The sequence below is a fragment of the Sinohyriopsis cumingii genome, chromosome 4 (genome assembly GCF_028554795.1).
Source record: "Sinohyriopsis cumingii isolate HCF-2022 chromosome 4, ASM2855479v2, whole genome shotgun sequence".
Lineage (NCBI taxonomy): Eukaryota > Metazoa > Mollusca > Bivalvia > Unionida > Unionidae > Sinohyriopsis > Sinohyriopsis cumingii.
In genome coordinates, this window is record NC_142964.1 from 118,746,293 (window position 1) to 118,773,748 (window position 27,456).

General features: G+C 34.5%; 1 protein-coding gene across 1 annotated transcript in view; it reads right to left on the minus strand.

The window, feature by feature from the left end:
* LOC149801981 (lon protease homolog, mitochondrial-like) overlaps positions 1-27,395 on the minus strand; it is an 85,577-nt gene extending 58,182 nt beyond the window's left edge. The window contains exons 1-6 of the mRNA XM_089956378.1: positions 27,344-27,395; positions 25,252-25,339; positions 24,046-24,168; positions 22,043-22,159; positions 15,792-15,932; positions 10,167-10,332 (exon numbers count right to left, since the gene is read on the minus strand). Coding sequence (XP_089812504.1) covers positions 10,167-10,332; positions 15,792-15,932; positions 22,043-22,159; positions 24,046-24,168; positions 25,252-25,339; positions 27,344-27,375 — 667 coding nt within the window. The 5' untranslated portion in view covers positions 27,376-27,395. The remainder of the gene's footprint in view (positions 1-10,166; positions 10,333-15,791; positions 15,933-22,042; positions 22,160-24,045; positions 24,169-25,251; positions 25,340-27,343) is intronic.
* Positions 27,396-27,456: the final 61 nt, after the last annotated feature.

Consider the following 27,456-nt stretch of genomic DNA (forward strand, 5'->3'; position numbering starts at 1 on the left):
TCATTTAGAGCTAAAGTTATTGTGTTATTCTTTTAGTCAGTGACCTTAACCTTTGACCTTTCAAATCCAACATCAATAAGGTTCTTCCTTACCCCAAGTGAAAGTTATCCAAACATTTTGGTAACTGTAGATGAGAATTCCAATTATTGTGCAGAAACTATTTTCTTCTTTTAGTCATAATGGCCCTGACCTTTGACCTTTTAACCCCAAATCAAAAGGATTTTCCTTTGTTCAAGAGCAAGCAATCCACAAAGTTTGGTAACTATAGGTGGTGGAAAACTTGAGTTGCTGTGCTTAAAACAACATCATACTCTGCCTTATGGTGGCTGTATAAAATTTATGATTAAGCAGTTCTATATTTACACGTATAATTAAGTATTTTGGTAAATACTTATAAAATTAAATAGATCTGCATATAACTGTACAGCAACTGTAGCATTACAATAGACTCTAAAAAATTTTATACTTCAACTGATGTGATAAACAATATCATACAGTGAAATTGCCATAACACGCTTTGTTATAAAATGGCTTAGAGCCATGGTTGCTCAGTGCTTAACACCCCAGACTCATGACCAAAAGGTGTGGGTGTGTATTGGACCAGTCTGGGTCAGCTACCATGGTGTGTCCTTGGGCAAGTCACTTCACTCTAATTGCCCTGGCACTAAATAACCTGTGTGTTTTGCCAGGAGTTTTCAAGGACTTCCAAAAGTTTTCATGGGGTAATTTTTCTGATGGAATTACAAAAACTTGATTTATAATTTAGGAAGATGTCTTGCATTCTTGAAAAAAATATCACTGCTTCTTTCTTATTTTTTAAAGATGTTAGCTCTTTACAAAGCTGATAACTGATAATCTTAATTATTAATGAACCATCAACAATAAATCTTGTCTGTCTTCAATACATCTTGCGTACAGTAGTTGCTCGATCCATAGTCAACGTTTGCTCAGTCATTTGGCCTATACAATTAATTATCTAAGAAGGTTATAGTATTAAAAAAAGTTTCTCACCTGGTTTAATAAAAATAGTTAATTTATGTTCCTATTTAACGGAAGACAGAGCACCAAATGCCAGCACAAAAACAATGCCTCTGATGAAATAAGTTTATCACCTGAACTGTCAGGAACAATTTTGGTCATTGCCACATACATGTACCCCCACACACACACACACACACTAACTTCACCCCTCATCTTTCTTCTGTTTTAAGTCATCATATATATATATATATATATATATATATATATATATATATATATTATATATATATATATATATATATATATATATATACCCATGTGATTTAATTGTTTAATTTCCTTAAAATGTAGTCAGAAATGTAGACATCAGATATGAATCACTCAGACATACACATGCCACTTGCCATTGTAATGCTAAAGAAACGTACTGTTGTTGAACTGTTGAACACTGCTGGAAGAGAAACATTTAAGTTGTAGGGATGAATGGATTTGCTATTATAACCAAACAAGCAACTCGTTTATTTTTCCTGCAGTAGTGCAAAGTCATAGATATAAACATACATTTCAGTGAATATATGACTTATTAATTTTCCCTCTGTCTTTTAGAGAATATGTTTTGGAGATCTCTCTTTACACATGATACTGAATGGTTTACTCTAAAATTCAGTTGCAGCAGTTTCACACCTGCACACCTCAAATATGTAATGAGTTCAACACCAGTGTATAAATTTCATTTTAAATATTTTTCAAGCCTAACAAATAGTTTCTTTTAGAAACTCCAGAAGTCTGATTTATACATTTTTACAGCCAGCTGAAAAACAGTACATTTCGACATGTCCAGCAGACATAAATATTTCCAAAAAATACAGTCCTTCATAAGTTATTGCTAATGTATTAGCCAGAAATTAAGTACCTGGATTCAAAAATAAAATCTAGCAAAACAATCCAGATATTATTCTTCTTTGATGGAATTCTCATTATGGATACAAGATCGATTGGTGATTACACATACTCTATTTGCACTATCACTTGCCAATTTTCTTACACACACATGTGTGTGTGTGTCTATATATATATATATATATATATATATATATATATATATATATATATAATAATAATAATAATGAGGACTTTGTATAGCGCCTAATCTTTAGAAGCTCTAAGCACTTTACAACATTAGACAACACCTATAAGATACAAAAAACCATAATATTATTACAAAAACAAACAACAAGAAATTAGAAAAACATTAAAAAACAAAAAACATGCTGAGAATATTTGAGGTAGGAAACATTATTAGGTCTTTAAGTTTGATCTTGCAGTCAAAATAAGTGAGTTTTAAGAGTATTCTTGAATGGGATCACTGTGTCTTTGTGTCTAAGTTCAGTGGGCAATTCATTCCACGTTGCTGGGCCCTGGTATGCAAAAGAATGCTGTCCATATGACTTTGTTTTCATAGTGGGAATAATGAGTATACGATTGTCAGAAGAGGAGCATAAGTATCTTGCTGGTGTGTACACATTGGTGAAATCAGATAGGTATGTTGGACTAGAATCCGACGGTGAAACGTAACACAGAGGACAAATTCTGTGTTTGATTCTGGATCGAATGGATAGCCATTGTAGGGTACAGAGCAGCGGGGAGATGTGCTCTGATCGTGGTACTCTAAGTATAATCCGAGCAGCTGTGTTCTGAACTTTTTGAAGTTTCTGGAGTAGATATTGAGATGAACCAGACACAATTGAGTTACAATAGTCCAGTCTTGAAGGTACTAATGAACACACAAGTGTTTTAGTGGCATCAACTGAAAGATATTTGCGAACTGATTTGATGTGTCTCAGCTCAAGATATGCAGCCTTGCATATGTTCATGACATGTTAGTGCAATGTGAGAGTACTGTCCAGAGTAACACCTAGGTTTCGTACTGATTGTGTGAATTTAATGTTGGCGTTGCTGACATTTATTGTTTGAGGTAAAGGATGTGAATGAGAAAGTCTTTGTGTTTTGATCAGAATGGCCTCAGTTTTATCATCATTCATCTGCAGCTTGTTACAAGTCATCCATGATTTCACATCAGAAATGCACCTCTCTACACCTTGGATGGTAGCATCAACTTCAGTTGGATGGCTAGATTTGTATATTTGGGTGTCATCAGCGTACAATTGGTGAGACACTGGATGATGATCTATGACACTTGAGAGCAACTGAGTGTACAGAATGAAGAGAACAGGTCCAAAAACAGACCCCTGTGTAACACACCGCAATATAGATCAACTGGGCTGGAGTGTATTCCATTTGCAGATACAATTTTTGTCCTGTTGACCAAGTAGGACTTGAACCACAGTAAGTCTGTATCATGAATGCCAAATACATGCTGGAGGCAGTGAAGTAATATATCATGGTCTATTGTGTCAGATGTCGCAGACAAATCAAGGAGGGTGAGGACTGTAATCTTTCCGCTATCCAACACAGAGAATGTCATTAACTACTTTTAGAAGAGTAGTTTCAGTACTGTGGCAAGGGAGATATGCAGATTATACATTTCTAAAAAGACTGAATTTAGATGAGATACAAGCTGGGCGGTAGTTCTTTAAATCGTTATGGTCTAGTGTTGGTTTCTTCAGCAGAGGCTTTACAATGGCAGTTTTGAAAAATGATGGGAATTCCCCGGATGAGAGAGAGGTATTAAAAACATCAGTTAGTGAAGGCAATACTGGATCTAAGCACTCAAGCAGCAGTGATGTTGGAATTGGATCAAGTTCACATGACTTTGGTGCACTCTTCATCAGGATTGTACGTACGAAATCCATAGAGATAGGTTCAAATGCTGCTAGTGGTTGCCGCTCAAATTCTGTATCCCATCTGTATGGTGACAATGAGTCAATTGAAACTGTAATGTCAAGCTTATCTCTAATGGTTTGTACTCTGTCACAGAAGAAATTTGCAAACATGTCCGGAAGGTCGACTGAAGAGAAGGTAGTTGGAAGTGGTGTTGGTTTGTTCCTTGACATTAGCTTGTTAGTAATCTCGAAGAGCTCTTTGCAGCTGGAACTTTCCATGATCTTAGTAGTGTAGTGGGCTGATATCGCTGCATGGACTATATCTGTGACATTCTTCTTAGCGACTTCATAGATTTGCTTATGAATAGTGAGTCTGGTGAAAAGCCAGAGCCTCTCAGCTTTATGGCGGTCTCTTTTAGCAGTGTGAAGCTGGTCCCTAACAATGCTATACCATGGAGAACACTTTTGAATTGATACTCTGCACTTGGTAGCTGGGGCATGTTTGTCAAATAATGAACGCAGACAGTTATCAAGTTGTTCTGTGGTAGGAGGTAAGCAAGTTGTTAGGTTAGCTTGGATGTCGTGCATTAGTTTGGTTCTATTTATCATACGGAGGTTTCACTTAGTAGCAGGTAAAGTGGAGGTGATCTGATGCAAGGTCATGGGATACCAGGGAGGACCGTAGAATGTCATCATCAGGTCTATGAAGAATCCAGTCTAAAATGTGACCATGTTTATGGGTGGGTTGGTTAACTGACTGTTTGAGGATGAAAACATTAATGGAATCTATGAGTTTTTATGTATTTGAGTTTCCGGGACAGTCAACGTGAAAGTTGAAATCTCCAAGAATAATCAGGTTGCCACCTATCGAATTTCCATAGTCCAGGAGATTCGGAAACTGCTCTAAAAAGAGTCAGCCAGCTTGTTTTTTCTACTAGGAGGAGGACGGTATAGGCAGAAAAAATGGACTGACCTTTGCTCCAGTGTGAGTGTGGTTTGGACTAGTTCAAACGATATGTGGTCGAAATTGAATGTTGTGGTGTAGTTAAAATGTTTTATCATGTAGTTCTTTGTGATGACAGCAATTCCACCTCTGCGAGAATTACGGGGGAACGACTTGATGGAGTAACCAGTTGGTGTTAGATCCGCACACTTGGTCTCATCGCCTTATGTTTTTAGCCATGTTTCTGTCAAGAAAAATATGTCAACATTTTGGTCGTTGATAAAATTAACTATTTCTGTGCGCTTGTCCAGTGGTCCTACTGACTGGGCATTGAATAATGCAATGCACAGAGGTATTTCTTGGATAGTTGACACAAAGGTTGACAAATTAATTGGGATTTGAATTAGGTTATCTAAATTAATGATCAAAATTTTTTTTAATGGTTGTGCCGAAGAAAGGGAGATAACTGGAATTTTTCTTCCTGTTCTACACCGGCCAGCTTTGAAACAACGTTTCTTTTTTTGCTTCTGTTTACATTTAGGTAATGATGAATGTAGTCCCAGTTCGTTTAGTCTAGAGCACAATGTAGTGTGGAGAGCCAAGGAGTGATCATTTAAAGCAATTAATGAGGATCCATCGCAGCATAAACGGGTTGACTGGCGAGTATCACATGATGGCGGTTTGTTCAAAAACAGTGGAGCAAGACAGCTGAGAAAAAGTCCAATTATTCTCGTTTCCAAAACAAGGAGATGAAGAAACACATATGAATTTAACAGCCAATACATAACGAACACAATAACGAAGATGAAAACAGGCAACAAGCACAAATATCATGAAAACGGCACTAAAAAATGGAACAGCTGCTTCAAGCCGGTTAAGCGATAGCGGCCATCTTGTCTCATACCAATGCATATTCCTCTGCCAAAACAGAACAGTAAAACCTTGCTTGAGAGACCATCCCTTCTGCCAGAAAAAAAAGTCTCTCAGGACAAGTGGTCTCTCACAACAGGTACGTAAGCAAAGACAAGTCTCCAGTGTGCACTATCTAAGAAGGAAAACTAACCAAAGCCACTGTACATATATTCTTTTCTTTATTACAACTCTTGTTAAAATATTGCATGCATCTAAAAACAGAATTATTTATTCATAGCCAAAATTTGATGGCTTAATTTACAGATGACATAAAAGGATTAACTCTATAAACAAATGAAGTAACCAAGTGCACGACCTTAAACATATGATGGTTTGATGTAATCACTGTAACATAAAAAAAGCAACAAACAACACAATCCTTTCAGAATATCAATCAAAACTGGTAAATGATTCTCGCTTGTTGGCTTAATGAAGAAAGGCCTCATCCCCCCCCCCCGGGCAATATGGATTAACTCTAAAGACAAAAAATGTATGCAACTACTTGCTTGATATTGGCACTACAACGGCAGTTCATGTATTGTGACCAGCCAAAATTTATAAATCGGTAGCAAGACTCCTTTATCTTTTTAAAAAAAATCAGAACAGTCTTAAAGCAGATCACATTTACAAAATGATGAAACAAAGGTCAGTGGCATTTGTCTCTGTTCTCGTGATACGGTCATTCACAGTTCTGGAACAATCTGCATGTACTTTAGTCTGGTTTACAATCTATACCATGTGACACTCCATGCATGACCAATACAATTTCAGAAATCAGTGTATAGTCATTCTTTAAGAACAGTCCAAGCGGTCACAGTTATAAATATTTAAATAAAGGACAGTGGTGTTTATCTGTTTTTGCGATGCAGTCATTCACAGCAGTGTCAAAATGGATAGTTTGCCAAGATGTTTTCATCACTGATCATGTTCAGCAGGTGGTCACTCACAGCAGTGTGTTTATATACTAAAATCAAATCATGCATTACAATTGTGGTTGTCAATGTCTGGTGGTCACTCATGACAGTGTGTTTATATACTAAAATTGAATCATGCATTACAATTGTGGTTGTCAATGTCTGGTGGCCACTCATAGCAGTGTGTTTATATACTAAAATCGAATCATGCATTACAATTGTGGTTGTCAATGTCTGGTGGTCACTCATGACAGTGGGTTTATATACTAAAATCGAATCATGCATTACAATTGTGGTTGTCAATGTCTGGTGGCCGCTCATAGCAGTGTGTTTATATACTAAAATCGAATCATGCATTACAACTGTGGTTGTCAATGTCTGGTGGTCACTCATGACAGTGTGTTTATATACTAAAATCGAATCATGCATTACAATTGTGGTTGTCAATGTCTGGTGTCACTCACAGCAGTGTGTTTATACACTAAAATTGAATCATGCATTACAATTGTGGTTGTCAATGTCTGTTGGTCACTCATAGCAGTGTGTTTATATACTAAAATCGAATCATGCATTACAATTGTTGTTGTCAATGTCTGGTGGTCACTCATAGCAGTGTGTTTATACACTAAAATTGAATCATGCATTACAATTGTGGTTGTCAATGTCTGGTGGTCACTCATAGCAGTGTCTTTATATACTAAAATCGAATCATGCATTACAATTGTGGTTGTCAATGTCTGGTGGTCACTCATAGCAGTGTGTTTATATACTAAAATTGAATCATGCATTACAATTGTGGTTGTCAATGTCTGGTGGCTGCTCATAGCAGTGTGTTTATATACTAAAATTGAATCATGCATTACAACTGTGGTTGTCAATGTCTGGTGGCCGCTCATAGCAGTGTGTTTATATACTAAAATCAAATCATGCAATACAATTGTGGTTGTCAATGTCTGGTGGTCACTCATGACAGTGTCTATATATACTAAAATCGAATCATGCATTACAATTGTGGTTGTCAATGTCTGGTGGCCGCTCATAGCAGTGTGTTTATATACTAAAATTGAATCATACATTACAATTGTGGTTGTCAATGTCTGTTGGTCACTCATAGCAGTGTGTTTATATACTAAAATTGAATCATGCATTACAATTGTGGTTGTCAATGTCTGGTGGCTGCTCATAGCAGTGTGTTTATATACTAAAATTGAATCATGCATTACAATTGTGGTTGTCAATGTCTGGTGGTCACTCATAGCAGTGTGTTTATATACTAAAATCAAATCATGCATTACAATTGTGGTTGTCAATGTCTGGTGGCCGCTCATAGCAGTGTGTTTATATACTAAAATCAAATCATGCATTACAATTGTGGTTGTCAATGTCTGGTGGTCACTCATGACAGTGTGTTTATATACTAAAATCGAATCATGCATTACAATTGTGGTTGTCAATGTCTGGTGGTCACTCATAGCAGTGTGTTTATATACTAAAATCAAATCATGCATTACAATTGTGGTTGTCAATGTCTGGTGGTCACTCATAGCAGTGTGTTTATATACTAAAATCGAATCATGCATTACAATTGTGGTTGTCAATGTCTGGTGGTCACTCATGACAGTGTGTTTATATACTAAAATCGAATCATGCATTACAATTGTGGTTGTCAATGTCTGGTGGTCACTCACAGCAGTGTGTTTATACACTAAAATTGAATCATGCATTACAATTGTGGTTGTCAATGTCTGGTGGTCACTCATGACAGTGTGTTTATATACTAAAATCGAATCATGCATTACAATTGTGGTTGTCAATGTCTGGTGGCTGCTCATAGCAGTGTGTTTATATACTAAAATCAAATCATGCATTACAATTGTGGTTGTCAATGTCTGGTGGCCGCTCATAGCAGTGTGTTTATATACTAAAATTGAATCATGCATTACAATTGTGGTTGTCAATGTCTGGTGGTCACTCATGACAGTGTCTATATATACTAAAATCGAATCATGCATTACAATTGTGGTTGTCAATGTCTGGTGGCCGCTCATAGCAGTGTGTTTATATACTAAAATTGAATCATGCATTACAATTGTGGTTGTCAATGTCTGTTGGTCACTCATAGCAGTGTGTTTATATACTAAAATCGAATCATGCATTACAACTGTGGTTGTCAATGTCTGGTGGCCACTCATAGCAGTGTGTTTATATACTAAAATTGAATCATGCATTACAATTGTGGTTGTCAATGTCTGGTGGTCACTCATAGCAGTGTGTTTATATACTAAAATCGAATCATGCATTACAACTGTGGTTGTCAATGTCTGGTGGTCACTCATGACAGTGTGTTTATATACTAAAATCGAATCATGCATTACAATTGTGGTTGTCAATGTCTGGTGGTCACTCATAGCAGAGTGTTTATATACTAAAATCAAATCATGCATTACAATTGTGGTTGTCAATGTCTGGTGGTCACTCATAGCAGTGTGTTTATATACTAAAATCAAATCATGCATTACAATTGTGGTTGTCAATGTCTGGTGGCCACTCATAGCAGTGTGTTTATATACTAAAATTGAATCATGCATTACAATTGTGGTTGTCAATGTCTGGTGGTCACTCATAGCAGTGTGTTTATATACTAAAATCGAATCATGCATTACAATTGTGGTTGTCAATGTCTGGTGGTCACTCATGACAGTGTGTTTATATACTAAAATTGAATCATGCATTACAATTGTGGTTGTCAATGTCTGGTGGTCACTCATAGCAGAGTGTTTATATACTAAAATCAAATCATGCATTACAATTGTGGTTGTCAATGTCTGGTGGTCACTCATAGCAGTGTGTTTATATACTAAAATCAAATCATGCATTACAATTGTGGTTGTCAATGTCTGGTGGTCGCTCATGACAGTGTGTTTATATACTAAAATCAAATCATGCATTACAACTGTGGTTGTCAATGTCTGGTGGTCGCTCATAGCAGAGGCTGCTCAAGACAGGTATTACTGTAAATATTAATTAACTTTTTAGTCCCGTCCACAAACACACACAAGGGATACACTTGCAACATGTTCTTCAGTTAATGGATTTATCTGGATATTGCTTGATATGTTACAAAAATAAATATTTAATATGTAATCACTGTTATAATTACTAGTAGTTAAATTTAAGTTGGTAATTGCATAACTGGAAAGCCCATAGTTTTAGTTTTGCACCCCCACCCCCACCTAGACTCCCTAAACAGATATGCATACTGTATTTTCTTCAGTAAACTGACTTGTTTTGCACCCCCCCACCCCCACCTAGACTCCCTAAACAGATATGCATACTGTATTTTCTTCAGTAAACTGACTTGTCTGGATATTGCATGATATATTACATAGCAATATGTATTTCTGTAGACTGCTAAAATCATGTCATAGTAGGGTTTGACTTCATGTTGTTAGCATTTAACAAAAATCATTTAAACTTAAACTATAATAATGGGGCAGGCAGGTGTTTCCTATAATTTTTCAATGAGAATGATTCCATTATGGATAAAAAAGATCAGGCTCTTCCTAAAATTCTCTTTCATCATTAAAAACAAAAAATTATAGCTATACAACAAATTGCATCATCTAAACTTACCAAGAGCAGTCCAAGCAAGACCTGTAACAACACCAGGTGGTGTAGTTTCATACAGTCTGTCTTTCTCAAACAACTGTTTTCCCACAAAAGACTCCAAATTCTCTGGTGTCACAATAATTTTATCTTTACCCTCACTGACAATCTGTAAAGCTGTTTTCCTTAAGACCTGCAATCAATCAATCAAACAATCAATCATCAAATAAGACAAAAATGTTTCAATAATTACAATTTAAAAAAAATATAACTTATGACCATACAACTGCATGAAATTGCTGTATCACATCAACATTGTTAAGCATTTAACTGTACTGTGTAGGGTTATCCAAAGAAGCATCATGAAAGTACTGTATCACATCAACAATGTTAAGCATTTAACTGTACTGTGAAGAGTTATCCAAACAGAATCATGAAAGTACTGTATCACATCAACAATGTTAAGCATTTAACTGTACTGTGAAGAGTTATCCAAACAGAATCATGAAAGTACTGTATCACATCAACATGAAAGTACTGTATCACATCAACAATGTTAAGCATTTAACTGTACTGTGAAGAGTTATCCAAACAGAATCATGAAAGTGCTGTATCACATCAACAATGTTAAGCATTTAACTGTACTGTGAAGAGTTATCCAAACAGAATCATGAAAGTACTGTATCACATCAACAATGTTAAGCATTTGACTGTACTGTGAAGAGTTATCATCTGGTTGACCAAACAGTGATAGGTAATTAAACAAGACCAAGAACGGTCAGTTATCAGAAATCTTTAAGTCATCCACTAAGCTGCTTTCCTCAAGTACATTGATACCATCAGAAACAAAATGGCCAAAAAATGAAAAGAAATAATGCCTGACAAAAAGAGCATGATATTTCACTGAAATAAAGTTGGCATGAAAACTCCAAATATTGCTAAAAGTGTGGGAAAATTTCAAACTACCATGGAGAGATTTTTGAAAAAAATCATGTATAACTGGTTCTGCAGAAAATCTCCACTGAAGTGACCAGCCACACAATTTCATGTCTATGGTTATTGGGTCTATTTTCAGCTAGTAAAAAGAAACAGGAAACAGTTTAGAAGACGCGACAAATAAATCATAAATCAGTTAGTGCCCATACCAGTATCATGAGATGTCTGCATTCTGAGGGATATTAAGTGTGTTGTATGGAAGAAGTTCACTTTCTGAATTAGCTGATGCAGGGGAACATTAGGACAGACCCTGCAGAATGGATAGAGTGATGATCAGTGTTAGGTATTGGTTGGTAATAATAATATCTGGTTAAGTGCCTGCATTAAACATGACAAATGTTACCTACCAGAGTCTCAGAATACATAGCGCACATTGATTACCTAGGAGAATTTCTGCGATGGTGTGGGGCTGCTTGACATTCAATCAAAAACATTGGTTAAAACTGATGGCAATTTGAACCGTGATAAATATTTTCACATCTTAGTGGCCTGTACACAAAACATTTTTCCAAATGGAGCTACAAGTTACTGGATGACAGCTGCTCTTTAAGGAATATCTGACGACCCATGAATGACGAACACTAATGTATAAACAGTTTGATGACTGGACTGTTTGATAGAGCCATCACAAAGCCCATATATTAATATTGCTGAAAATATCTGGAGAATCTTCAAATTCTAACTTCATAGAAATACTGATGATACTAAATCCACATTGACTTTATGACAGCGCATAATATAACTTGGGATTCCTTGTCTCTTTTTGCATGGATAAAAAATCCATATTATGTATTCATAGGAACATATAACAAAGTACACCAATCCCTCGATAACTCACACCCTGATAACTTGCAAACCTGCTTGTAATGAGTGGTCAGTCATGGATCCCATTTTTTAAAATATTAAGTACCAAAACATTTACTCCTATATGCTGAACATGAAGAAAATCGCAATCAAAATTGGTAACTGAAACCATGATATATTGCTCATTTGATAGCTAAAAACGGTTGATATAATGTGGAAATATTAATCAACAGTATGAAATTATCAACTTTTAATAAGATATCATGTATTTTGTTAAAATTTCGTTCCAAACAACATTCTTGGTACACCATAAATAACACTATGCAATGAAATTTTCGATCAATAAAATTTTCACTAATGCCTATTTAAGGCAACACTTTAATAAATTCCAATTAAATATGTTTTTTGTCAAGTGAAATGTGTGTTTTAGTTATCTCTTTTAGTTGGTAATGATCATAAATACAATGTGCCCAGTTATATTCAAATGCGAAACATGTCAATCTATCACAAAAGCTATGTCTGCAAGCGTTTCTGTGAGAACCTAATAAAGTGTCAACGGTGATCTGAAACCTAATTTGCAAAAGTATTTGTTGTATTGATGCACTGAATTAAAAGCTGACTGCCTTGTACTACCACGTTAATTACATCTTTTGTATCAAATGGGGGGTGTGTGTGTCTAAATGAACAGTTAAAAGGTATGCAAATCCAACCTGCATAAGAGTTTGTGGCCCTGGTCTAGTGTCAGGTCAACTCATTTCACAAGATCAAACTCTGTTAAAAAAAATTTTTTTTAGAACTTGATATAATTAAACTACCTAAAACTAACATACTCATTCACAAATGTGACAGGAAGATAATCAAGCAAAGTGAATACTTGATGACATATAATTCAGTTTCACAGATATGTTTTATTAATGAAAAGCTAGTTTCCGAGTTTGTAGTTAATTTGTAACTTCTGAATTGGCACTTAGAGATTTCCTCATGGATGAGAAGTTTCACTGTTACTTACAATGAAATCATGGCATCAATATTTTATTATATAAGAAAACAAAATATTGACTTTTGACGATGATGGCTGTTTCACGAACGAAATGTTGTTTTTCTTTATAAATAAAAGGAATCTCATTTGATTGTGAATTTGAATCAACAACTAGTCTGGTTCCCTGCTTAGTATGCTCCTTTAGTTGCATTCCACAACAGTAGAGAGCAAAGCAGAGAGCATATTGGTCAAGGAACCAGACTACTCAAGAACCACATAAAGCAGTGATGTAATACACAATGTTTTTGTGAACTAGTGAAAGTTGTTGAAACCGGGTGGAATACTGTTAACGATCTCTCAGTGATTGGACATCTTGAAAATAAAGGTCATTTTTAAATAAAAATGAATAACTTCATTCAAAAAAGTGCTTTATTAACAATTATTCCCAATGTGATTTTACAATGAGTATTCAGCCACTAAACAGACCAGTTTGCTCACCCCCACGGTTTTCTTATGTCCAAAGAGGATGGTATCATTTCATATTGCTATGGAGGTTCTCGCTTATAGTGCAGTCTTTGTTTTTGGATCCTGTTTTGCACAAGTTATCAAGGGAGAGGTGTACTTTAGAACAATCAAGTTAAACCCTATATTTAATTTCATTTTCATTCAAAAAATTTGTCACCCATTTCAGAAGCAACAATACTTAAATCACTCTCATGCTGCAACACTTTTGCCATGACACTGTATTTATAATATCCATGATTCCCCCCCAAAAAAGTAACAACACCCACCATAACTTTGTTTTACTTTTCTTTATTAAGGAGCCTTTTCTCAGATAAGAGATTTGTTGTTGTTGTTGTTGTAAGGTTTAACGCCATTTTTCAGTACACAATAGGCTATACATGGTGGCCAGTATTAATGGTGGAGGAAGAACTTGGAAAAACCCCGGAAAGAACCACCGACCCACGAGAAGCTACTGGCAAGCTTCAGATAAGAAATAAACTGCAATGTTAGAAAATTCTTAAATAAATGTATGGGAATCTTATGCAATCTTATATACAAATAATACTTTTATAAATCATACGTTTACAACTGAGCAGCAGTGTCCAAACTCCATTGTCAGATGAAAAAAAAATCCCCCTCAACACAATTCCATCACCCAAACGTCTTGCCAACTCCTGATGACAGACTAAATTCTACAATCCTTGTGTAAATGTTTGACATATGAGAATCTTCTTCAAATAGTCATAGTGGCCTTGTTTAACACTGCTGGACAAAATGCACTAAATTAAAGATAAACAGACACATACATGTACCAACACTTTCAAAATGGGCAAAATCAATCAAACACTTTAACATACATAATAATTTCACAAAATCTAATGCTATCATTAATTATTAAACATAAAAATCTGTTTCATTTACAGCAATTAAACATAACGTACAGTAAAAAGAGAAAAGTAGATCAAAGATTTTTATATATACTCCTTTCAGGGTAGGTGTATTTGGCTACATCAAAAATCATACATGCACGTAACATGTTACTTTGTTGTATGAAAACCAATGGGCTATTAAATCAAGATTAATTGGTATTATGACATCTGTATTTACATGGCATACCATAGCCAATCCCAACATGGTAACCCTCCCCTCCCCTCCCAGCTCAGGATCCAAGGATCTTAATTCTGTTACATATGATATGCAGCTTCCCACTACAAATGCATGTTTAAAGATTGGAAAACAAAACAAACTGCATCTGCAACTACTGCATATATGACTTGTGACACCCTCTTAGGACCCCAGAAAAACTAAAAAGTCATACACCATCCCCAACACTTTCAGACAATTACCACAGTGAAAACCTCTGTATTAAGAATTTCCACCCTGTGGTTAAGGAGACAGAATTATAGATGGATGGTTGGCTGTCTGGCTGGTTGGACTGATGAACCAACAGATGAGTTGTATCACAAAGCATGGGGATAAAAACATTTCCAATAATTTGCACAGTCAAAGAGTTTTTCAAGGAATTTTCAAAGACTTCAAAAAGTTTTCAAGGAGTATTGTTTCCTCACATATGTTGTGGTATTTTGTTTATTGCTGTATACAGAAAACTAATTAATACACCACTTCATCAAAGGGATGCAAAAAAGGGAGGCAACAATTCCAACTTTCAGCAACTATTCAAGCAAGGCTGATGAAAAAGGTCTTAAAATTTGAACATCTCTTGTTTGTTTTTTCATATGTTAAATAATGGGTTACTTACAACTTTTTTTACAACCCCAACAATGATTTTTTAAAGTTGTTTTGGTTCCTTAGACTAGTGAATTTTCATCTCTGGTTAACAAACCATCACGTGTCAGATAAGCCACCAAAATTTTATTATTTTTGAAAATTATTTAAATAAAAAAATCTAAATTTATTAAGTACTATATTAGTTGAGAGAGTTTTAATATTTTGTGTTCCCTCAGATAAATTTAAGATGTTTTGGGGAAAATTAAAGAACCGTTTCAACAAATTTAAGAACTTTTCAAGTATAAACTGATGTTAACAAAATTCAAGAATTAATAAGTCAACACCTCAAATTCAAGGATTTTTAAAGTTTGTAAGAACCATGAAGACAATCATTCAAACTAAGTCCAAAACATGTTCCAAACAACCATGATGTAAACAGAGAGAAATGAATTATCAATTACAGACAATATAATTACAGTAAGTTTGAATGGACATTCAGATAGTAAGTCTCGGTCCACATGAGAAAACTCACCTTAACTTAAATGATTTTACTTCGGATTGCTGAACATGTCATTGATGGAGGTGTCCATTGATGGAGGTGTCCTTTATAAAAGTTCCTAGAAGAAGAGTTATAGGCTTACCTTTTCAACATGCTTCTGTAAGTTTCTAACCCCGCTCTCCCTGCAGTATTTTTGTATTAAGGTCTTCAAAGCTTCATCGTTAATTACAACCTGTTCATCTGTAATCCCAGAATGGGTCCTGGCCTGAGGCAATAGATATTTCTGTAAATGGAAAAAATCAAATAATCAGTAAAAATAAAATAAAAAAAGAAATATACTCTTGGTGACCATTCATGTATGTTTTCTTTTTAAAAGAATGCATTCTATAAACATACTACGCTATATTTTTTTAGATTTTTCATTTTATCTGTACTTTTTACTTAAAACAATTCTGTAAATATAAAGAATTGCATTATTTTCAACAGAAAGAATGCATGGGAGAGAAAACGGGCTTAAACTGGTCTTTCTAAATGACCTTTTATTACTTGCTATGGAGAACAAAACCTCTCGCTCTCACCAAAGAGTAAGGTTTAGAAAAGGAATTCCCCAATTAACATGCCTTAGTGGGGTCCTTCCTTCTTTTCAAGTAAATTTTTTAATTGATGGCTGGACTATGGCTCTCTGACCTGCACAAAGTTTGCCTCTTTGGTGAACTGTTTCCCGACCTTGGGCTGTGGAACAAGAAGTTGAAGTTAGGGGTGAGATCTGAGGGTGTTCTGATCGTGGCCTTTCAGCAGCGCAGATGTGGATAGGAATACATCTTTTTCCATGAGCTAGAGCTTAATGGAAGCATCTATGAAACTGGAGAGAACTGAGCTAAACTGTTGAATGCACAAGCCATGAAGTGAGAGACTGGCTCCCAGGCAGGTCTGTCAACAAGGATCTCATCAGATGGTTTTTGAACATGTTCTGTATGCTAAAATATAGTTACTGAGACCAGGTCAATTATGGAGGGAATAGATGCAATGTTGTGAAGAAGTTGTTGGGAGCTGAGGACAGGTTTCCAGTTCATGCATACAGAGGAGGATTTGGAATTATCAGGCCTGCAACAGCTGTGACTTCAGTGTGGAAGACTGATACATGTTTTTAAAAAGGCCGGACTGAAGTGATGTGATACTAGACTGCAGTATCTTTTTGAAAATGACTGGAATTTCTTGATTATAAGGCTGATTGATGCAGGAATTCAACAAATGGCATCAGACAGAAGAGAATGTGGTCAGAAAACTAAAGGCACATTCAGGAAGACTTCTTCAACTGATGTACAAAAGGCTGAGTCTCTCTGGGACATCATCTTACCAAGCTGAGAAGATGGTGATTGCGTGAATACATTTTTGGGTCAGAGGTGTGGAGCAAAAGAAATGCCACCTGTGATGGTAGTGACAATGGAGCTGGCCAAGCAAGATGAAAGAAACTGCGAAACCATTTATGTTGGGATATGTTGTTCTCCAGGCATTTACTTCCAACCAAAGTCTAAGGCAGGTACTGGATGTTTGGAAATGAGAAATTGTTGAAGCTGGTACTGGGTCACAATGGAGCTGGAAGAGTGAGAGACCCATCTTGTGCCAGTAGTGATGACCGTCCATTACAGAACTGGGCCTGGAAATTGCATGTGGATGCTATCTGCATCATGAGTTCAAGACCGGGTATGCTATCTGGGTATAATGGAAAGACAAATCACCATAACCAATCTCAGTGGTAGAGGACACAGAACTGGAGTGGATGAAGTTTTGGGACAGCTGATGTCTGCAGCTGAGGTCTGGTACAAGCTATCAAGCAATTAATCACCACAGCCTGGACTGGGATCTGTACATGGTGGAGGAATGTTAGTAAATGGTTCAAGTGGGCTGCTCTACTGTGTGAGTACATATGTATGCATAGGGTTTAATGGCACCTCAACATAATCCAGTGTGTGAGTACATATGTAAGCATAGTGTTTAATGGCACCTCAACATAATCCTCTATGTGAGTACATATGTAAGCATAGTATTTAATGGCACCTCAACATAATCCTCTGTGTGAGTACATATGTATGCATACCGTTTAATGCCACCTCAACATGATCCTGCGTGTGAGTACATATGTAAGCATAATGTTTAATGGCACCTCAACATAATCCTCTGTGTGAGCACATATGTATGTACAAAGTTTAATGGCAACATAATCTTGGCTACATAGTGCCAATTACAGTTTTAAAATTGTAAAGGTAAAAATTGCAGTGTAAATTATGAAGATAAACATTACCAAATAATGTAAATATGTAGTTGTAATACATAAAAAGAAATAAAAGGTAATGATGTTTAAAATTTTCAAAAACTGTAAAAGATAAACAAGAGGCTCAAGTTGGCCTGAGATTGCTGTCTGATATCTACCTAGCAGCCAAATGCAAAAGTTGGCCAATAACTCTGGGTCAGTAGAATTTTGTAGAAATGCATTCATGTTCTGTCAGTTGCAGTTGTTTCAAGGTTATCAAACTCCGATATTTTTGTCCATAAATGACAGCACAGTTTACTCAGTCCTTGACAGGCCTCAGTATCAGGGTGCTTCAAAGTTGGTCAAATTCTCTTATGCATGTTTTTAATATAAAGTTGTTTATATGTCACTGCCTGATAAATAAATAAAATCTTTAAAATACAGGGTCAACATTTATCACGTAAACCGCATTCTTTCAAAAACTCAAGATTCTCTCTCATGGTGCATCATCAAAGCAAAACAATGGCATACGCAGGTGAATCAGTGAATGCCATGAATTTAGATAAATGGAAAAGAAAATTACATAAATAATTTTATTTCTAAGAATAATCAATTATCGAAATGAATTTCAAATGCTGCTGACAATTAGGACAAGTTGTCATGATGTTGATGTTTAGCTTTTCACACAACAAAGACAACTGAATCAAATATATTCATTCCTATTTAACAATGAGCAAAAAGTAGTAAGTAAACAAATGGAGAATTCTTTCCTGTGATGAGAAAACTCGTAAAACTAGTGAAAAAGCACAGAAATGGAATGGGTCTGTTAGACCTCTTGCAATTTGCAGATCTGGCATGAGCAGAAGCAGCAACTGTTGACTGACAAGATTTGGTGCCGCTCCTTTATTATATGAGAGACCAATTTTGTCCGACTTTTAAACACTTTTATTGCTAAAACAAGCCAAAAGATGTGGCTAGCATATTTTTTCAATTGTGGGGCCTGGATCTGTGAGGAAGTGGATGTTCTCTTAACATACTGTTGGTAAGGTATCTGATAAAGAAACAATCAAGTCACCTTACAGCAGATATTTTTAGGTGACATAAAACTTTGGCATTTCATCCAGATAGAGATAAATTCTGATGATTTCAGATATATGGGGGTTGTAATATATAGTAATACATTTTAACAGGATTATTTTGAGAGTACCATATCACAAAAATTTCCCATTATGTGGTATATTACTCTGACTCCATTTTAACCAAACTTGTGTTGGTTACCATGTGATGAATGATTTATTACAGAGTATGTCAAATATTAAATATTAAACACCTGGTTTATCACACAATTTTCATGGATACAGTTTGCAACAGATTTAAAAAGTTAGAATCTATTTAAGGTACATGCTGTTAGTGTAGAGGTCCCTCACTATAAAGCCATATGTATATAATGTAGGTATGAAATGGCTCCTAATACACTAATTAAATTTGTTTAAACTTAGATACCAAATTTATTTCACTTGATTTGAGTATTTTGATGTGATGAATCATTTTTATTACACGAGTTCTAACTTTGCTCTCATCTGACTGGCTTAAATGGTAAAGTTGTCTTTACGATCAATCAACCTGATGTGTATCTGCTAGGGTTTTATTCTGAGTGCAGAGGCTGATATCCACTGCCATTTTTTTGTATTCAAATGATGCCATGCTTCACAGGTATGAATCACATGCTACTAATCAATGACAGAAAGCTTTCTGAAGTCTATTCATTATTCCATCTGTCGAATCATCAGTCTCTAACTGTCTGTCTGTATTTTCACTTTTTGTGTCCCAGGTGACTGAGTGGTCTAAGGTGTTTGCCAATCACTGACATCTCACCTTTCTGTGTGGTTTTGAGTCTATGGTTTAACCACTGTGGATATGTGAGAAAGCTTGCCAGTAACTTCCTATGTGTCAGTGGTTCTTGACAGACTTTTTCTGAGCTCTTCCTCCACCAGATATACTAGCTGCCTTGTATAGACTATCATGTGCTAAAATATGGTGTTAAATCCACAAAACCACATTTGTATTTCCATTTTTGGGGGAGTCAAAATTATCAGAAACAAAGGACAACATTGTTAGATCAATATTTTACTCATTATCTTTGGTGGGTTTTGTTACATTTTGATTATTAAAATTCATGTCAGTGCTTTATGTAATACACTGCAAGCACTTTGTTTTTCAACTTTCAATGTGCATTGTTTTTCTTGTTTTCATATACAATTTGAACATGGCCAGCTGTAGTCTCAATACAAATGAATTTCATGAAATTAATTCATATAATGAAACTATTATTTTTGTCTTTGTTTGATACAATGATTTATCAAGAACAGAAACAACCATATTTACCTTATAATCTCAGTGAACAGGAGAAGTGAACATAATTTTTCTGGCCCAAGAGAAGTGAACATAATTTTTCTGGCCCAAGAGAAGTGAACATAATTTTTCTGGCCCAAGAGAAGTGAACATAATTTTTCTGGCCCAGGAGAAATGAACGTAATTTTTCTGGCCCAAGAGAAGTGAACATAGTTTTTCTGGACCAGGAGTTTTGAACATAGTTTTCCTGGACCAGGAGAAGTGAACATAGTTTTTCTGGACCAGGAGATAATATTACTATATCAACCTCATAAAAAGTCAATAAAAAGTCCCTTTCATTTCACATCACTCATCCTATTTCTGTTTTGTTCTGTGTTTATCACATGCACAATCATGATGAGCATAATCGGAACATTATCTCAACGGTAAGCTCAAGTAACAGACATGATTTTGGTCTTTCATAAAAAAAGCTGAAAAAATGTTATGGGGGGTTTGGGGGTCCTCACGCAACGAAGTCTTGAGAGGCAGCGTAAAACGCATTTTACACTCATAAAAAACTGCTCCTGGTGCAACTTATGATCATAAAATAAACCAAAATAATCATTTGAAAAACTAATAAACTTACAAAAAATATTCAACTTCACTTCAATAATTTCACAATATTTATAGTCACATTAATTTGTTCTCCAACACTATTGATGCTGAAGTTATTTCATGTACATGTCAGTGTTCACATCGCAATTGAGTCACAATAATTTGTCAATTTTTGCAGCAAATATGTTATACTTATCTCTTTTCATAGCAAATCTGTAAAATAAACACCCAAGTACATCATCTATATAAAAATAATCCCATACATTCACTTGTCTTTTTCTCCACTGGACACAACCTGTTGATATGCCAGTCAAGCTCTTTTTCCGGCTTTGGCAAAGATTTCTTTAGCCTTCCTTTTTGTCACCACTGACTTTTTGTGTTCAATGTGCAATCGTTTCTTTGCCTTCTCAATGACAGCCTTTTTCCTTTCAAGCTGGTGCTTGTATTGGCGACAAGCAGTGCGCATATTCTGACAGAGGGCTACATCTGTTATCTCATGCAAGAAATCTTTCTTCTGATAGTAATTAACCGCACTTTTTCCAGATGCCTTCTGAGCTTCAATTTTTTCATATGCAGCTTCTTTTGTAGGTGCTGTTCCGAACTCTTCCAACTGCAATTACTGTAATTCAGACCTTTCTTGCAGAGGTCACAAAATGCTAGTCCTCTAGTGTTCAGTTTTCTTATAAACTGACCAACTAAATTTCCATCAACCTTTCACTCCAGCCATTCCCATGCATTTTTAAAAACTTTTTGCATCATGTTCTCTCTCAACAACTCGGTATGCCATGTTTTGCAAGCATAATTCTTCTTTCCTATGCCATTAGTTTCCATTACACGAAGATTCACTGGATGAATTTAAACCTTTGACCAATCAGAATACTCTTTCTAATATACTGAATGAATCATTTACAAGGGTTGTTGCGGAATGGGACTATAAAGACCATTTTTACAAAACCGGATCGGAGACGAGATAAAAAACCGGACTATATCAAGAAAAATCTGATTCAAGTCAGGAGAAAAGCGGAATTCCGCTTTAAAATGGAAAAATCATGTCTGTTCTAACAGTAATGAGGGTCAGTTCTATGGCTCCAATTAAGAAAGATTAGTAAAATTGAGCACTGTATCCATAAGATGGCAATCAGACACTCAAGATGTGAATAAGACTATTATACAGGTGAGCTACAATATCCACCTACCTGTGCTATTGCCAGTTTCTCTTCAGCTACATAGCCTGAAACCTCAATCAGTTCCATTCTGTCTTTCAAAGGCTCTGGAATGGTACTGGTGACATTAGCTGTGCAAATGAACAGCACCTTGAAGGAAGAATACAAGGATATCAATCTTGCAAACTAGTCTAATTAGTCTAGTCACATGTTCTTCATCAATCATTGTTAAAGCTACTACAGTGAGTAATCAATGTATCTGCACTTTTTTGGAGAACGGAAAATGATGTAAGGAAATATTTTATGAGTGAAGTGGGAAAAATTGAATTTTCACAACTGGTGTAGTCACTCACAACTATACAAAATGTTTCCTCTACACAATTCAAGTATTTCCATATATCTTCTAAAGAAATGCAGGTTTAGACTAAAAAACACATGTAGATTTTCTTTTTATCATCTTTAAGATAAAAATCATCAATTTGCATGGAGTATGTCTCCATTCTGAGCCAATGAGATTGATGTCTGCATTACTACATCAATGAAGGAGCTTTGAAATTTACAATAATTTTGGGACAGTGACCTTTTCACAAATTTCTCTTGTAAAAATAATGACACAAATTATGTATTTTGTCAATGACTAATTTTAAATGAAATAAAGATGTCTTTCTTTATTAACACATTTCTTGTGTAGACCGATACAATGAACATTGCTGGGGTTGAGTACTCAAAGAGTGGTCACATCTAACATATTTCAGAACATGAAAGTTTTGAAACTAATAATTTAAGGAATTTACTTCCAAGGATTTTGGTTCTTTATTTACTTCATTTCTGCATTCAAACATAAACTTTTGGCCCTGGGAAGGCATACGATACTGTATGGGCAACAGAATATCCAACAGTAACAGTTCATGACAGTTCAGTCACTAATAATTTGCAGGATTCGTTTGCTGAACACTAAAAAAAGTTCATATTTGAAGCCTACATTTTGTTCCTTGGAGTTCATTTACTAATGTATCTTATTATTGATTAAATAAATGTATACTACAGGATCTGCAGTCTTGATACATTTTAAGATTTGTTCATTCTGAGAGAGAGACACACAGACAGCAGAATAAACAAACACGACTAAATATGGAAATACAGATTTTGAATAAATAAACTTAAGGAGAGATATATTTCTTAAATGGGAAAAGAAAGCAGTTCCAAAAGTGACATTGCCCTGTTTTCTCCCACTGATATATTTCACTATCTCATTATGCATAACTTATTTTCCCTTCAGCAGATTGTAGTGACCTTTGACTTTTTACTTTCTGATGTAAAATGAATCAATGGGCATCTTGATATCATCATGAGTAATTTGCCTTAAGGTTCTGGCGAAAGGTGTCATGCAGAAATGAAGTTATTATACAGAAACCATTTTACTTTTCTTACCTCATGATGACCTTGACCTAATGGCCCCTCAAATAAACAATGCTTTTTCTGTCTCATACAGGCAGTCCCACTTGTAAAGTTTGGTGAAGGTATATAAGCAGAACTCAAGTTCTTGCATAGAAACAATTTTGCCATGGCTTGTCAGTGACTTTGACCTTTGAAGTTGCATGAAAGTTGGGTGCAGCATCTGTTAACAAACTAGACTCTCAATTTCCAAATCAAAAAGTGTTATAGGGTAAGACACCTACAAAGCTTGGTGAAGGAATTAGTAGAATTTAAGTTATCACATGGAAACCAAGTAGATAATAGAAAGACAGACAGATGAATGAACAAACATGGCCATAACATTGTATACTTTGCCCTACACATGAAAACGATGTTGATGACATTCATACTGAGATTGAAATCATTACTAAATCTGCACCATTTAAAACTGCCACCTGCCTGACAGCTCAAACCCAGCAATTTTCAGACCAAACCAGTAACGTTATCATGGGTTTTACTACATGTTTCAAAACATGTTAACAGCAGACTGTGAAAGTTAAATCCAACATGGTTCAAATAGCAGGTACACTAACTTTCTTCTGGCATGAAACTAATTATACCTTGGACAGGTCCACGTTGACATCCAGGTAATGATCCAGGAAATTGGCATTTTGTTCTGGATCCAGAAGTTCCAGAAGAGCTGAGGCTGGATCACCTTGGTATCCCTTACCTATCTTATCCACCTAAAAGAATTCAAATTTTAAAGCATAAACTTTAATCAGCCATAAAAGAAATGATAAAAAACAGGTCTGAATTTATTTAAACTTTTGCACATATATTTATAAACAATATGGCCAAATAACAGCTGATTTTTTAAATAATATTTTGATGTCTTCCCACTGATATTGTCAGAAATTCATATGCCAATTGAAAATATGTGTTTAAGTATGGAATTTGCGAATAATGTAATTTGTATTTGATTATTTAATTACAAGAATAATGATCACATCTGCGAAGTCGAAATGTTCGCGAAGAAACATGCAGGAAAGGGCAGTAATAAGGTGGCTTTCTTTGTAGGTTAAAAATCTTCCATTAAATTAAATACAAAGGCTGCTTCAGGTATAAATGGGATTGGTGGTGGTGGCCACGCAAGATGGAACATTTTCAAAATCTCACCACTCATTAATTTGTAATGGAAAAGGTCACCAAAAAAACACTTTGAATAGCCTGGATTACCCGGCATGTTTGATTAAAATAAGTACCTCCATCAATCAACTCCCATTTAATCCTGAAAGAGACCATAGATATACATCCTGTCTGGAAAGTAGAGAAAAGGAAAGCAACTAACTTTCTGTGACCTTATGGAATATAAATTACCTCTTTCTTAATCTGGAGACCATTCTAAGACCTTCCTTGGTAAAATACCAAAAGTCTGTACAAAATACCATCCACATGGTATGTGAAATGAGTATAAAATATAAATTATTTTTGTTGTTTTCACTGCAATGAACCTTCAATGAAAGTATGAACTGTACAAATGACACTATTGCAAAACAAGAGTACACCAACCTTTTAAAACATACATTATGAAACCGTGAAACGAAAATAATTTATAACACCTGAAGCTAAAAGTATGTATTTTTTCACCTATCAATTAAGACAAATTAGATGAATATTGTACTTAAAATTTCACCTCATCAATCAGGACAAATGGTCTGAATAATCTACATAATATTGCACCTCACAGATCAGGACAAATTTAATTCTGTACTTAATATTTTACATTCTCAGTAAGGATAAGTGTATCAAATAATTTAACATTTCACCTCATCAATGAGGACAAGTGGATTCTCTGTCTTTGTTTTCTTCAAACACTGAATCATCTTGCCAGGCATGGCTCCAACATATGTTCTCCTGAAAGCAACACGTCAAGTCTCTGATTAACACAGAGTAGAAGCATAAAAAACTTCTCAACACAACAAAAGACAATAGTTTTTTCAATGGCTGGGATCAAAGAGACACAAACATTAATAGAGTTGCAAATCTGAGCCAATGCATTAACTGAATGTTTCACTTTATGGTAAATCATCCAGTATAACTAACAATTCTCTCAATAAAAGCTGTTTTTCTTTTTAAAACCATATCAAGAAGTCTCAACAATAAAAATCTGTTAATTTTTACAGTAAATTTAGCAAAATTAAAGAGGAAATTAAACCTGTTTGATTGTTATTTCGAAAAGCACTAAAATTAATTTGATATAACTTGAATCTTTTGAAAAATTTAAATATTTTGTTTCACATGGCTAGTTAAGGATAGACTTCTCTGGTTATTTTTAAACAAGTTCTTGCAAGCGTGTTCATTGCATATTGTAAACACATAATATTAACAAGAATATTTATTGCATAATCTAAATATACAAACTTAATAGGTGTTCACTTAATAAGTGTTCAGTATATACTGTAAACACATAATCTTAACAAATGTTCATCGCACACTGTAAACAGACAATCATAAGAGTGTTCATTATATAATGTAACTAGATAATCTTAAGTGGTCATTATATATTGTAACTAGATAATCTTAAGTGTTCATTATATATTTTAACTAGATAATCTTAAGTGGTCATTATATATTGTAACTAGATAATCTTAAAGTGTTCATTATATATTGTTAACAATCATAAGAGTGTTCATTATATATTGTAACTAGATAATCTTAAGAGTTCATTATATATTGTAACTAGATAATCTTAAGTGTTCATTATATATTTTAACTAGATAATCTTAAGTGTTCATTATATATTTTAACTAAATAATCTTAAGTGTTCATTATATATTCTAAACAGTCTTAAGAGTGTTTATTATATATTGTAACTAGATAATCTTAAGTGTTCATTATATATTTTAACTAGATAATCTTAAGTGTTCATTATATATTTTAACTAGATAATCTTAAGTGTTCATTATATATTTTAACTTGATAATCTTAAGTGTTCGTTATATATTTTAACTAGATAATCTTAAGTGTTCATTATATATATTCTAAACAGTCTTAAAAGTGCAATTTATATTGTAACTAGATAACTTAAGTGTTCATTATATATTTTAACTAGATAACTTAAGTGTTCATTATATATTTTAACTAGATAATCTCAAGTGTTCATTATATATTTTAACTAGATAATCTTAAGTGTTCATTATATATTTTAACTATACTTAAGTGTTCATTATATATTGTAAACATTCTTAAAAGTGTTCATTATACATTGTAAACAGTCTTAAGAATGTTCATTATATATTGTGACTAATCTTAAGAGTGTTCATTATATATTTTAACTAAATAATCTTAAGTGTTCATTATATATTGTAACTAGATAATCTTAAGTGTTCATTATATATTTTAACTAGATAATCTTAAGTGTTCATTATATATTGTAAACAGTCTTAAGTGTTCATTATATATTGTGACTAGATAATCTTAAGAGTTCATTATATATTGTAAACAGTCTTAAGAGTGTTCATTATATATTGTAACTAGATAATCTTAAGTGTTCATTATATATTTTAACTAGATAATCTTAAGTGTTCATTATATATTGTAAACAGTCTTAAGAGTGTTCATTATATATTGTGACTAGATAATCTTAAGAGTTCATTATATATTGTAACTAGATAATGTTACAAGAGTGTTCATTACATATTGTAAAGATAATCTTACTAGAGTGTTCATGATATAGAAAATTCATGAAATGATATTACATGACCTGATATTGCAACACATGAAAAAGAATGAAATGAGTTTATCAACTGTTTTATCTGGGACCATATACAGATAATAATAAGATTAAAATTTATATTTAACAAGAATGTCTAATGTAGACATCTTCTGTTCTAGTTAATATTACTGAAGAAAGATTACCTATGTCCCTTAATCTCTGCTATATCTGTCATTCCTCCAACACTGAATCTGAAATACTGCATGAATAGGGTCAAATAAATTGAGTTATTTGTGAACCTCAAAACTGAAATACT